We start from the raw sequence: 12,766 nt of genomic DNA, 5'->3' as shown, positions 1-12,766 counted from the left end.
GGAAGGAAGGTCACGGCCAGCAGCTGCTAGGGACCCTCCCTGTGTATAAATTTCATGCACTGAGCCTCTAGTAGGGACAATAAATGTCTAGAGCAAAGCAAAGCTGTGGATGGTATGATTTCATAGCATGTACTTCAAGGAAGCTGGGGGATAATGGAGGAGGGTGAGCAATCATCTGGAAGCTGAAATTAGTAGTAGGAATCTCAATCCCATCACCAGGCCCAGGTTTTCAGGACTGTAAGTGTAAAACAGCTCAGTTGGCTGAGCATTGTCCTATGCACTGAGAGGTCGCTGGCTCAATTCCCTATCAACTGAGCATGTTCTCTGACTGGGAATTGTACCAGTGACCTCCTGGTTCATGAGTTGAAGCTCAATCACTGAACCACACCAGCAAAGCTAATATGGCTTTTATTGATTAGACTTAAAATAATTGTTTTCTTTCCCACCTTTACTTTTCTCTGCTTTTTTTATAGCAGACAATATGAAACACCCCTTGAAGGCAACTTAATTAATCAAGAGATTATGCTAAAACGGCAAGAAGAGGAAATGATGCAACTCCAAGCTAGAATGGCTCTTAGACAGTCTCGGCTGAGCCTGTATCCAGGGGATACAATCAAAGCTTCCATGCTTGACATCACCAGGGATCCTTTAAGAGAAATGGCCCTAGAAACAGCCATGACTCAAAGAAAACTAAGGGTAAGTTGATTCTCAGATTACTGCATCTGTACTTTGTCTCATGGGGAAATGTTACCCAAAGAATTTTTAAATATTCTAGAGGGATCCTAATGTTGCCTGTAAATGAAATTGAAATCTCATGTTAGTTTTCATAGCTGGCTTTATTCAGCATGTGGGGATCATTTTTTAATAAGAAATTTATTATACCAAAACCCAAGAAGATCAGATGGATGTTCAAGGTTGTTTCGGAAGCTCAAGAATGTTATCCAGGACATTCCATCTCTGCTCTGTCATTCTCAGAATTGCGGCAATAATTCACTTTATAGTCATGGTAGCTCCAAGCATATACCTTCATATTACAATATCCAAACACAAGGATAAACAAATATGCATTTTATATCTGTAGGGGATTTTTTTTAGGGTGAACATTTTGCATTTTATTTTATTTATTTTTTAATTTCTTTATTGATTAAGGTATTACATATGTGTCCTCATCCCTCCATTAACCTCCCAACTCCTCCCCCCACTCATGTCCTCACCCGCCTGGTGTTCATGTCCATTGGTTAGGCTTATATTCAAGCATACAACTCCTTTCACCCACCCTCCCCTAGCTTTGTAGGGGATTTTTTATGTGTTTCTGTTGGTTTCTTTTTGTTCCAATATATGTCATATATTTTTATAAACATAAGCTCAAAATGAGCCGACTTCTTTTTTTAAATATATTTTATTGATCTTTTTTACAGAGAGGAAGGGAGAGGGATAGAGAGTTAGAAACATTGATCAGCTGCCTCCTGCACGCCCCCTGCTGGGGATGTGCCCACAAGCAAGGAACGTGCCCTTGATCGGAATCGAACCTGGGAACCTTCAGTGCTCAGGCCAACAAGGCTCTATCCACTGAGCCAAACCGGTTAGGACAAGACTTCTTATTTCATGTAAAATATCTTGGAAAATTTTACAACTACTATAATATTATTGTTAAGAGCAGTAAAGTATCCTATTTTGAGAATTTACCATGTACCATAATTTCTTTTTTATTTTTTAGATATATGTTTATTGATTTCAGAGAGAAAGGGAGAGGGAGAGAGAGATAGAAACATCAATGATGAGAGAGAATCATTGATTGCCTGCATCCTGCTTGCCCCCAACTGGGGATTGAACCCAAAACCTGGGCATGTGCCCATGACTGTAATCGAACCTGGGACCCTTCAGTCTGCAGACCAAGGCTCTGTCCACTGAACCAAACTGGCAAGGGCTTATAATTTCTTTAATAAGTTTCTAATTATTGGACATTTAAAATTTTTCTAATTTGTTGTTGTTTTTGTTGCTATTGCAAGCATTGCTCTGATGAACAAACATTCCTATAGCTAAATCTTTGCAGATATGTTCCTCCAAATAGAATAGCCAAGTCAAAGACAATACCTTTTAAGACATTTGACACATATTATTAAATTGCTCTCTTCAAAAAGTTTGTACTAATTTATGCTTTTATGAAAATGCCTGTTTCATTGTATTCTTACCTACTCTGGATATTATTATTATTTTTATCATCATCATTGTCATCACCAATTTGGTAGGTGAGGCAATCTTTCATTTGTATTGTTCCTTTACAAATAATTCTTCAATTTTGTTTTTATATTACTCTTGATACAGACACATTTTAACTTGTTCATAATGTGTTTCCTTAGTTGATGTATATTAGATTCTGTTTCCCATGGCAGGCCATTCGCATTTTTTTCTGCTCTATTTCTATCCTTGTTTAAAATGTGCCCTATTGATCCGTTGATTATTAACAAACCCATAATGTTAAACTTTTACTTAAGTGGTATCTGTCACATTTCACACTTGGTTAATTGGGTAGAATTCCCACACCAAGCAATCAAATGAGCTGTACAGTTGAATGCAAAGAAAAAAACACACATTAAAAATAAAACTTCAGGAACACACCACCTGCCTTTGGCCTCAAGATTAGCCCTGCTTTTCTTCCATCTTTTGTCCATTTGGACGGACGTAATCTTTCAATCTATTCTGATCCTACTCCGACCTGGAGTCTATCTTGATTTAAGATATCTCCTCAATCAGTTCTTCCCTCTGGGCAGAAACCCTGGATATACAGGAGGTCAAGGTAGAGAGTAGATTGAGAAGCAATAAATGTAGTGTGTGGACTCCACTTTCTCCCACTCCCAAGTCCTCCCAACTCCTGAGATTTTCTTACTTGAGATAGCAATAGAGAGCAGAGAGTATGATACATATACACTGAGTGGCCAAATTATTATGATCTTTAAAAGGCTAATATGCAAATTGTCCCCTCGACTAGGAGTTCAACCAGCAGGCAGGCCGGCTGGCCAACCAACCATGTCCCCTCCCCCTGGCCAGGCTGGCTGGACCTTACCCATGCACCAATTCATGTACTGGGCCTCTAATTATTTATATAATTAGAAATTCGTGCACAAGGGGCAGGAGGTGGGGGGAGGGCGGAGTTGTCCCTCAGCCCAGCCTGCAGCCTCTCCAATCTGGAACCCCTCAAGGGACCTTCATTTTTTTCCTCCAGGAGTGTGGTGGAAAAAACCCTAGATCACCTTGGATTCTTAGCACGCCCAAAGCCAGTAGCCAGCTCCACCATGGGCCCCCAGCTGGGAGCATGCAGAGACCCTGGGCAGCACACAGCGGTGGCCACCAGGGTCTCGGCACACCCCAGAGACCAGCAGCCAGCCCCTGGTTTGTTCTGGGACCCCTGCTGCTCAGGACCTAAGTGCGGGCATACTGGCTAGGAGCAGCCTGGGTCCAGAGGATGTTTCCAGCACCTGGGCCACTCAGCACCTGCATATGCAAATTAACCACCATATTTGTTTGGGTTAATTTGCATATTCACTCTGATTGACTGTGGACGTAGCAAAGGTACGGTACGGTCAATTTACATTTTTCTCTTTTATTAGATAGGATACACACACACACTGAGTGGCCAGATTATTATGGGTTCAGAGATTATCATAATAATTTGGCCACTCAGTGTACTATCTCTAGTAGTCAGTATTTTGAACAAAAGAATAGTGTCACAGGGTTCCAAGAACATGCTTACAGATGGATATGGATATTTTGTAATCACAAATGTATATTTTGACAATCACAATGTTTTATATATTTTGTTTTTTAATTATGATTTGTTTTAATTATGAATTATGATTCAATCTCACTTTCTAAAACAGTGAGATGCTGTACAATCCCTTTACCACATTAGCAATATTAAACCACATCCTTAATGAGCTTGAAACTCTATATTATTCAACAATTAAGACTACTATTGTGCTTTTAAGAGTCTGAGTCATTCTGGAGTCCAAAAAATGGAAAATCTTGTGAAACAGTATAAAACTAGGCTTTTCGTTTGACATCACTGGTAAAAAACAGGGCTGAGGAAAAGCTTCTCTTCACACTGCATGTAAGGCACCTTCCATTCCTGGTCTAGTAAACTCCACTGTTCTTCTTTATTGAAAGTTTCTGCATTTGTTTCAGGTCACCTACTTCTTATCAGGTGGCTTTACTTGTAATTTATTTTTGTTATTACATTATTTTTTTTGTGATTTGCAGAATTTCTTTGGCCCTGAGTTTGTGAAAATGACAATAGAACCTTTTGTGTGTTTGGATTTGCCACGGTCTATCCTTGTAAGTAATAAAACCAATTTGTATCACTCTTAGAAAATAATTTCAGTAATGATTTGAAGGAAAAAAACAGTTGAAATTATTACAAAATTTATTTTAATAGATGCCATTTTTTTTTCAATTATAGACAAAGAAAGGGAAGAATGAGGACAACCGAAGAAAAGTAAATGTAATGCTTCTGAGTGGGCAGAGATTGGAATTGACTTGTGATACCAAAACCATATGTAAAGATGTGTTTGATATGGTCGTGGCCCATATTGGTTTGGTGGAACATCATTTGTTTGCTTTAGCTCTCCTCAAAGGTACCAAATTTTTTTAAATTCAGGTTGCAATATGAAAAGTTGGCAACAAATTGACTTCCTATACCTGTTATGCCCAACTTTTCTTTGAGAAATAGTAATGACAAAAACATTCAGCAAGGAGGGGTAAGAGTTTAGGAACTCCCTTCCTTCTTCTAACTAAGTGGCATTGTTTGTTTTTTTGTTTGTTTCTTTTTAATCCTCACCCGATTGATTTTTAGAGAGGGAAAGACAGAGAAACATTGATGTGAGAGAAACACATCGATTGGTTGCCTCCTGCATCAGCTCCAAACAGGGCCTGGGCTGACGATGAGCCTGCGACAAGGTTTGTGCCCATGACCAGAATCAAACCCAGGACCCTTGGATCATAGGACAATACTCTTATCCACTGAGCAAAACCAGCTGGGGAAGGTGCATTGTTTTAGTGGCTGTGTCTTTTTTGCATCTTCTGCACTTGACCATGAAGATTTTTCTTTGGTTTTTGGCTACATAAAAACAGATTTTAATTGTTATATTTTGGAGACCATTAATATGTCAATTACCTACATATGTATTCTAGAAGTTAGTATCCTGCTAATAGGACTGTATAGCAGGACCCTATTTTGGAATCTTCACTTCAACTTATTTAGCCTACTATCCTAAAATATAGTGTCTTTATAAATGTTGTCAGTGGATGACTGAAAATATGACTTCACCTATTTTTTCAGCATCACAGCCCCTTTTACATCTACAATGGTCTCAGAGCACAGCTGCATTGGAAGTCACTCCTGTTGTCAATTAGAATTTCCATAGCAATGAGAAGCCTTTTGGAGTTGGACTTAATTAGTCTCTTTAAATTCCTCTTTAATATTTCAGATTCCTATTTACCTCAGAATTTATCTTAGAAAGCTTAGACAACCAAGTACCATAAATTATAATTGAAGGATCAAACCATCCTGAAATCTTGCCAGATCAGGATAAGAGAAATATTTCTTTCAATTTAGTTTATTGAATTCTTTTCTTAAAAACTAATGGTTCATTTTGTAGTCATTTAGTAAATATTCACTTAGTGTCAATTTGTATTCTGTCACTTTACTAATTACAATTTTATGCTAAACAGATAATACTAACTAAAGATATTTAATTAAGTAAAATTTCTATATATAATATACCTAATTTTTTAAACATTCTGGATAATTTTTTAATGAATAATCTATTATTTGGAGAGAGTCATCACTAATACTTGAGTGATGATTTAAAAAAATAAACATAGCCATGGCCAGTTTTTCTCAGTGGTTAGAGTATCAGCCCTCCCACCAAAGGGTCATGGGTTCCATTTCCAGGGCAGGTACCTTAATTGCATGTTTGCTACCTGCTCCCAGTTGGGGGCAGGAGGCAACTAGTCGATGTGTCTGTCTTGCATTTATGTTTCTCTCTCCCCTCCTCTTCCTTCCCTTTCACTCTCTCTAGCTATGCCCACCAGCCAATCAGAGCAAGTATGCAAATTAACCCAACTAAGATGGTGGCCATCACAGAGCTGGAATGAGCCAGAGACTTGGGTTGCCCCAGCGATGGAAGAAGCCAAGCTTCCTGCCTGCCCTGGCCTGCCCTGGCCTCCACTCAAAGCACAAAGTTGCAATTATAGAAGATAAATATATCCTAGATACTTGCTTCCAGTTGGCCCTGGCCTATGCTTGGGTCACTGGGGGGCATGGCCAGCCTGCAAACACCACAGGCCCCTAGCCCCAGCCACCCCACACCCCAAAGGAACCCCCACCCTGATCCAGGACACCCTTCAGGGCAAACCAGCTAGCCTCCAACCATTAACCAGGCCTCTATTCTATCTAATAAAAGAGTAATATGCAAATTGCCCATCACTCCAATACACAAGATGACTGCCCCCATGTAGTCAAAGATGGCTGCCCCATGTGAACACAAGATGGCCAGCAGAGGAGGACAGTTGGGGGCAATCAAGCCTGCAAGAGAGGGCAGTTAGGGGTGACCAGACCGGCAGAGGAAGGAAGTTGGGGCAACTGGGCCTGCAAGAAAGGACTGTTGGGAGGGACTAGGCTTGCAGGGGAGGGCAGTTTAGGGGGACCCAGGTCTGCAAGGGAGGGCAGTTGAGGGGGGACCAGACCAGCAGGGGATAGCAATTAGGGGTGATGAGGCTGGCAGGGGAGGGCAGTTAGGGGTGATGGGGTTGGCAGGGGAGAGCAGTTAGGGGGAGCATTAGGCATCAAACAGGCTGGCATGGGAGTGGTTAGGGGGTGATTAGGCTAGCAGCAGAAGTGGTTAGGGGCAATCAGGAAGGCAGGCAGGTGAGCAGTTGGGAGCCAGTAGTGCTGGATTGTGAGAGGGATCCCAGATTGAAGAGCGTGCAGGCTGGGCTAGGGGACACACACCCCCTGTGCACGATTTCATGCATCAGGCCTCTAGTAATAAATAATATCTAATGTTTATTGAATGCTTACCATGTGCCACACACTTTATCAAATATTTTATATCCATTATGTCATGTGATCCCTATAATAGCCTTGTAAAGCAGGAATTGCAGGAAATAGCACTATCCTCATTTTACAGACAAGAAAATTGATGTCTAGAGAGGTTAAATCTATTCATTATCACATAGATAGTAAATAATGTGGCCAGAAGTTGAATACAGGTCTATCTGTCTTCAGACCCCTCATTCTTTTTTTGTGGTTGTTAATCTTCACCTGAGGACATTTTTTTCTATTGATTTTTAGAGAGAATGGAAGAGAGGGAGTGGGGAGAGAGAGAGAAACATTGATGAGAGAGAAACATCAATGTGAGAGAGACACATGAATTGGTTGTCTCCCACACCCAACTGGGCCAGGGATTGAACCTGCAACCCAGGTACATGCCCTTGACCAGAATCGAACCTGAGACCCTTCGATACATAGGCAAACACTCTAACCACTGAACCATACCCATCAGGGAAAAACCCCTCATTCTTAAAAGACTAAGCCATATTGCCTCAGAGCACCCTGTCATACTTCTTTACAATCATATTTTATTCAGTATTTTTATTTTATCTGAATGTGTTCTTATTTTGTTACAGATAATGAATATTTCTTCATGGACCCTGATTTAAAATTAACCAAAGTGGCCCCAGAGGGATGGAAAGAAGAACCAAAGAAAAAGAATAAAGCCACTGTTAATTTTACTTTGTTTTTCCGAATTAAATTTTTCATGGATGATATTAGTCTAATCCAGTGAGTACGCAAGAGTTTCTATTTTTCTCTTCTTAACCCCTGGGTTTTTGACCCATTAGTTTACTGATACTGAACTATTTGGTCTGATCAATGATAGTGTTTCCTTTATTATAAAAGAAATAATTTCTTCAACATTGTTTATTAAATTATTATGGCTTAAAACCTTCATTATAAACTGTCTTGGAAACTAAGCTTATCTGCCAGTAATACAAATTACCTCAAGATTGGAGATAAAGCCCAGATGTCTTGTGTTTGTATTTATCTTCCAGACACACTCTGACCTGTCACCAGTATTATCTTCAGTTGCGAAAAGACATCTTGGAAGAGAGAATGCACTGTGATGATGAGTCCTCTTTACTGTTGGCCTCCTTGGCTCTCCAGGCTGAGTATGGAGATTATCAGCCAGAGGTGGGACTTGCTTTTTTCTCCCGGACCACTTTTGCATTGGTGTTCTTATCCTCCGCATAATTAAAGACTAAGCCTATTTGAGGTGTTTGCTGTTTAGATATAGAGATTTTTTGAGGCTATTTTGGTACTTGAGAATGACCAAGTTCCCTATATACTTTGGTTATACACTGAGTGGCCTGATTATTATACATTCAGCAATCATAATAATATGGCCACTATAGTGTATACAATCATACACTATGGGACTTCCTCCATCCTTCCCTTCCTTCCTTCCATCCTTCCCTTCCTTCATCCCTTCCTTCTCAACTATCTTTTTAAAATCAGCTTATTTCAGAGTTTTGGACTATCTAGCACTTACCTTTTTTCATTTTCAACCTGGTAGATATTAGACACAGAGTTACCAGTCAAATCTGAATCAAAGGGATGTTCTACTTTCCACATGGATCCATGCAGTGATGGACTGAGAGCACAGCAGAGTTCACTGTATGGAGATTAGATGTTCAAACTCAAATATGCTAGAATTTACGTGGAGTTAAGAGGAAGCAAGAGACTATACCACTCAAGCAGCATCCTACGGAACATTAACTGTGTAGTGACATTTGGCCCTGGATTGTCAGTCTCTTCTCAAGTTTTCCAATCAGTTTAGTCATAATACCTCACTGAATAAAAGAGAGAGACTGATGCATTTCCTTTAAAACTCACTTCTCAGAGAGAAGTATAAATACAGGCATCTAACTTTTAAGATAGGAGGAAAAGCGCAAATAGAATTGCTTACAAAAACATTCTCCTTTCTAGGTTCATGGTGTGTCTTATTTTAGACTGGAGCATTATTTGCCTCCCAGAGTGATGGAGAAACTTGATTTGTCCTATATTAAAGAAGAGTTGCCCAAACTGCATAATACCTATGCAGGAGCTTCTGAAAAAGAGACAGAGTTAGAATTTTTAAAGGTAAGCACACAAGATTATAATGATAAGCTTTGTATCTGTTTCAAAGTAAGCAAGATCCAATAAATGTTACTACGAATTATCTCATTTTATTTATTCCTGTCTACAACCACGGTATTTTAATTATTCTTTTGTAAATGAGGGAACTGAGGCTCAAAGAGAAAATGTAATGTTCCCAAAGTAAATGGCTGTTATTTGGGGTAAAACTGTGATTTGAACCTGTATCAATCTGCCTATGGATTCCATGTTTTATGATTTTTATGTCCCATCTAAGAAATATTTAATCTACAGTGACAAAGATTTTCTAAATTTCTAGTGTGCTAATATTTAGTTGCAGATTTTAGCATATATGTTCATCAGGGATATTGGCCTATAGTTTTAGTTCCTATATGTAAGTCTGTGGTTCACTTTTGGGTTAATTTTCATATATTGGGTGTAATAAAGATTGAGATTCATTTTCTTGGTATGTGAATATTCAACTGTTTTAGCAACATTTGTTGAAAAAACTACCCTTTCTATATTAAACAACATCGGTACAAGTTCTATATCTTTTTGTCACCTCTTAGCAAGGTGTATGGTATTGTTCCAACAGGTCTGCCAAAGACTGACAGAATACGGAGTTCATTTTCACCGGGTGCATCCTGAGAAAAAGTCACAAACTGGAATATTACTAGGAGTCTGTTCTAAAGGTGTCCTTGTGTTTGAGGCTCACAATGGAGTTCGCACATTGGTCCTTCGCTTTCCATGGAGGGAAACCAAGAAGATTTCGTTTTCAGTATGTCCAATTTAACCCCATTTGATTATATTTTAAAATATGTGTTCTTAGTTTCAAATATAACCTATTAACTGACTTTACTTAAATTTAAAACCCAGTAAGGCTAATATGCCTTAATAGTTTGTATTTCACTCTTCTTTCTTAGCTGTAGGAAGTATTCTTGAGGTTTGTTTTTGGTTTTCTCATGAAGTAATTAAAAAAAAAATTAGACATTCCTTGCTGGTTATATGCTCAATTAACTTTAGTTAAATTACAACCTAGTTGACTTTTTTTTTGTTAATTCAGAGCTTATTCTAGGGTATTAACTTCTCACATGAGAAACCTTTTAATATATTTAAGTTAGGTAACTATCTTAAGCACAGTGAACTTCATCTTGCCCAATAATAGGCCCCTCACAGCAACTATTTGAACCTCAGTGGTCTAGAGATTTACTTGATTTTATGAACTAATCCCAGAACTTTCTGCAGTTTTAAGTTTTAGTGTATATTTTCTATAGATATAAAGTTAGAAAAGTGATTTTTAGGAAATCATGTTTATGAAAGATAGTGAGCTATAAAGGCATATTTTTATTCTGAAAAGCAATTAGCAAACCCCAGAGATGAGTCAAAAATATATTCAGGTATTTGTTTTTAAGATATTCAGGAACTACTGACATCTTTAGTTTATGTTTGAGCAGAAATATAGTCTCACTCAACAATGTTTATAAAAATATCAATAACAAGACTCCAAATGACTCTGAATAATCTTTAATCTAGAGACTTTTGAAATCAATTCTAGACCTAATAGTTAATTGATTGGTTTCCTCTGAAACCTGGTAAACTAAGATTACCATTTGATTATGTTCTCTCAGGAAAGCCCAGACCATCCTCATCTTCTCGGGTGGTCAAGACCAGAAACTTCCCTGGGTTTATAACTAATTAAACCATTTTGTGAATATTGTACCAACCTTGCATCCCCAGAATAAATCTCACTTGACCATGGAGTATGATTTTTTTAATGACTTTCTGGATGTAGTTTGCTAATATTTAGATGCATATTTTAGCATCTATGTTCATCAGGGGTATTGGCCTATAGTTTACCTTTCTTTGTAATGTCTTTCTCTGGTTTTGCAATTATTATAATGCTGGCCTCATAAAAAGAGCTTGGATGTCTTCCCTCCTATTGAAATTTTTTTTTGGAATATAATAGTTTGAGGATAAGTGTTAGTTCTTTGGATGTTTGGTAAAATACACCTGTGAAGCCATCTGGTCCAAGACTTTTGTTTGCTGGAAGTTTTTTAATACTGTTTCAATTTCATTAGTTGTAATCAGTTTATTCAGGTTTTCTAATTTTTCCTGATTAACTTTTGGAATATTGTATGTTTCTAAGAATTTGTCCATTTTGTCCAGGTTGTCCAATATGTTGGCATATAATTGTTCATAGTATTCTAATATATAAAAACCGTGGGTCCGTCAACACCAGAGGCTTGACCAACCAGAAGTCAGCCCTGCAGTCAGCAGCAGGTGTGGTGACCAAGCACTGACTGCTGAGGTGGCTAGGAATCAGGCCTGAAGAGAGAATCAGGGTCTGATCCATAGCTTCTGTAGCAAATGTTGATCTGCACTTGCCTCTTTCTTTCTCTCAGGGCCTAGCCAGTAGCTACACCTCTATTTCTCTCCAGGTCTCCACCTGGCTGCTGATCAACCCCACCTTTCTAATCAGGCTCTGTTGATAAGCCCAGAGACGCTGACTGGCATAGAAACCGACCAATCAGAACCAAATTTGGGTTAAGTGTGAGGAGCAAATGGCATAGAAACCAATCAGAACCAAATCTGGGTGAACTGTGAGGAGCCAATGGCTGCCTAGGAGGCAGACCTTTTGACACTAACAGGCATAGAAACTGACCAATCAGAACCAAATTGGCCAGCAGAGGGCATTTGGGTGCAAGATCAAGCCTGCAGGGGGAGGGCAGTTGGAGGTGAGATCAGTCTGGCAAGGGAGGGCAGTTAGAGGTGATCAGGCAGGCAGGAGACGGCAGTTGGAGGTGAACAGGCTGGCAGGGGAGCAGTTAGGTATTAATGAGGCCGGTGGAGGAACAGTTAGACTCTAACTGTTAGAAGGTGATCAGCTGGTAGGCAGAAGCAGTTAGGGGCAATCAGGAGGTAGGCAGGCAAGCAGTTAGGAGCCTGAAGTCCTGGATTGTGAGAAGGATGTTCAACTGCCAGTTTATGCCTGATCACTGTGGGGTCCCAGAGTGGAGAGGGTCAAGCCCCCCCTACCCCCCATGTGCATGAATTTCATGTACCGGGCCTCTAGTTTTCTTATAATCCTTTGTATTTCTGTGGTGTCAGTTGTTACTTCTCTTTCATATCTGTCTTTGTTTATTTAGGACCTCTCTTTTATTTTTCTTGATGAGTCTGGTTAAAAATTCATCAATCTAGTTTATCTTTTCAAAAAGCCTAATAATGTGAAATAAAAATAATATTTACATGATAATTATTGTTTACATAATTTGGTCATGTATTAAAGTGATAGGGAAATGTCCTAATTATTAATGCCCTTGATTAATATTGTAGAAGAAGAAAATCACATTGCAGAATACATCAGATGGAATAAAACATGCCTTCCAGACAGACAACAGTAAGGTCTGCCAGTACCTGCTGCATCTCTGCTCCTCCCAGCATAAGTTTCAACTGCAGATGAAAGCAAGACAGAGCAACCAAGATGCCCAAGATATTGGTAAGGAGACAAAAACTATGACAGATGACTCCAGGGTATATACATGGTTTTTGCCACAAATTTTAAAAGCACTTCCATGT

The 12,766-nt window shown here is 39.1% G+C and overlaps 1 protein-coding gene across 11 annotated transcripts in view; it reads left to right on the top strand.

The window, feature by feature from the left end:
• Positions 1-12,766, top strand: part of PTPN13 (protein tyrosine phosphatase non-receptor type 13) — a 175,001-nt gene that overhangs the window by 99,202 nt on the left and 63,033 nt on the right. For 9 of the 11 annotated variants that reach the window (XM_084881587.1, XM_084881581.1, XM_084881585.1 and 6 more), the window contains 8 exons: positions 474-696; positions 4,258-4,332; positions 4,457-4,631; positions 7,687-7,840; positions 8,110-8,248; positions 9,044-9,196; positions 9,786-9,968; positions 12,524-12,686. In XM_084881587.1, the coding sequence (XP_084737713.1) occupies positions 474-696; positions 4,258-4,332; positions 4,457-4,631; positions 7,687-7,840; positions 8,110-8,248; positions 9,044-9,196; positions 9,786-9,968; positions 12,524-12,686 (1,265 nt within the window). The remainder of the gene's footprint in view (positions 1-473; positions 697-4,257; positions 4,333-4,456; positions 4,632-7,686; positions 7,841-8,109; positions 8,249-9,043; positions 9,197-9,785; positions 9,969-12,523; positions 12,687-12,766) is intronic. The other 2 variants (XM_084881588.1, XM_084881583.1) reach the window with 1 other exon arrangement.

This window comes from Pipistrellus hanaki (assembly GCF_964339955.1).
Source record: "Pipistrellus hanaki genome assembly, chromosome: 1".
Classification (NCBI taxonomy): domain Eukaryota; kingdom Metazoa; phylum Chordata; class Mammalia; order Chiroptera; family Vespertilionidae; genus Pipistrellus; species Pipistrellus hanaki.
This window is presented reverse-complemented; position numbering and strand designations above follow the sequence as displayed.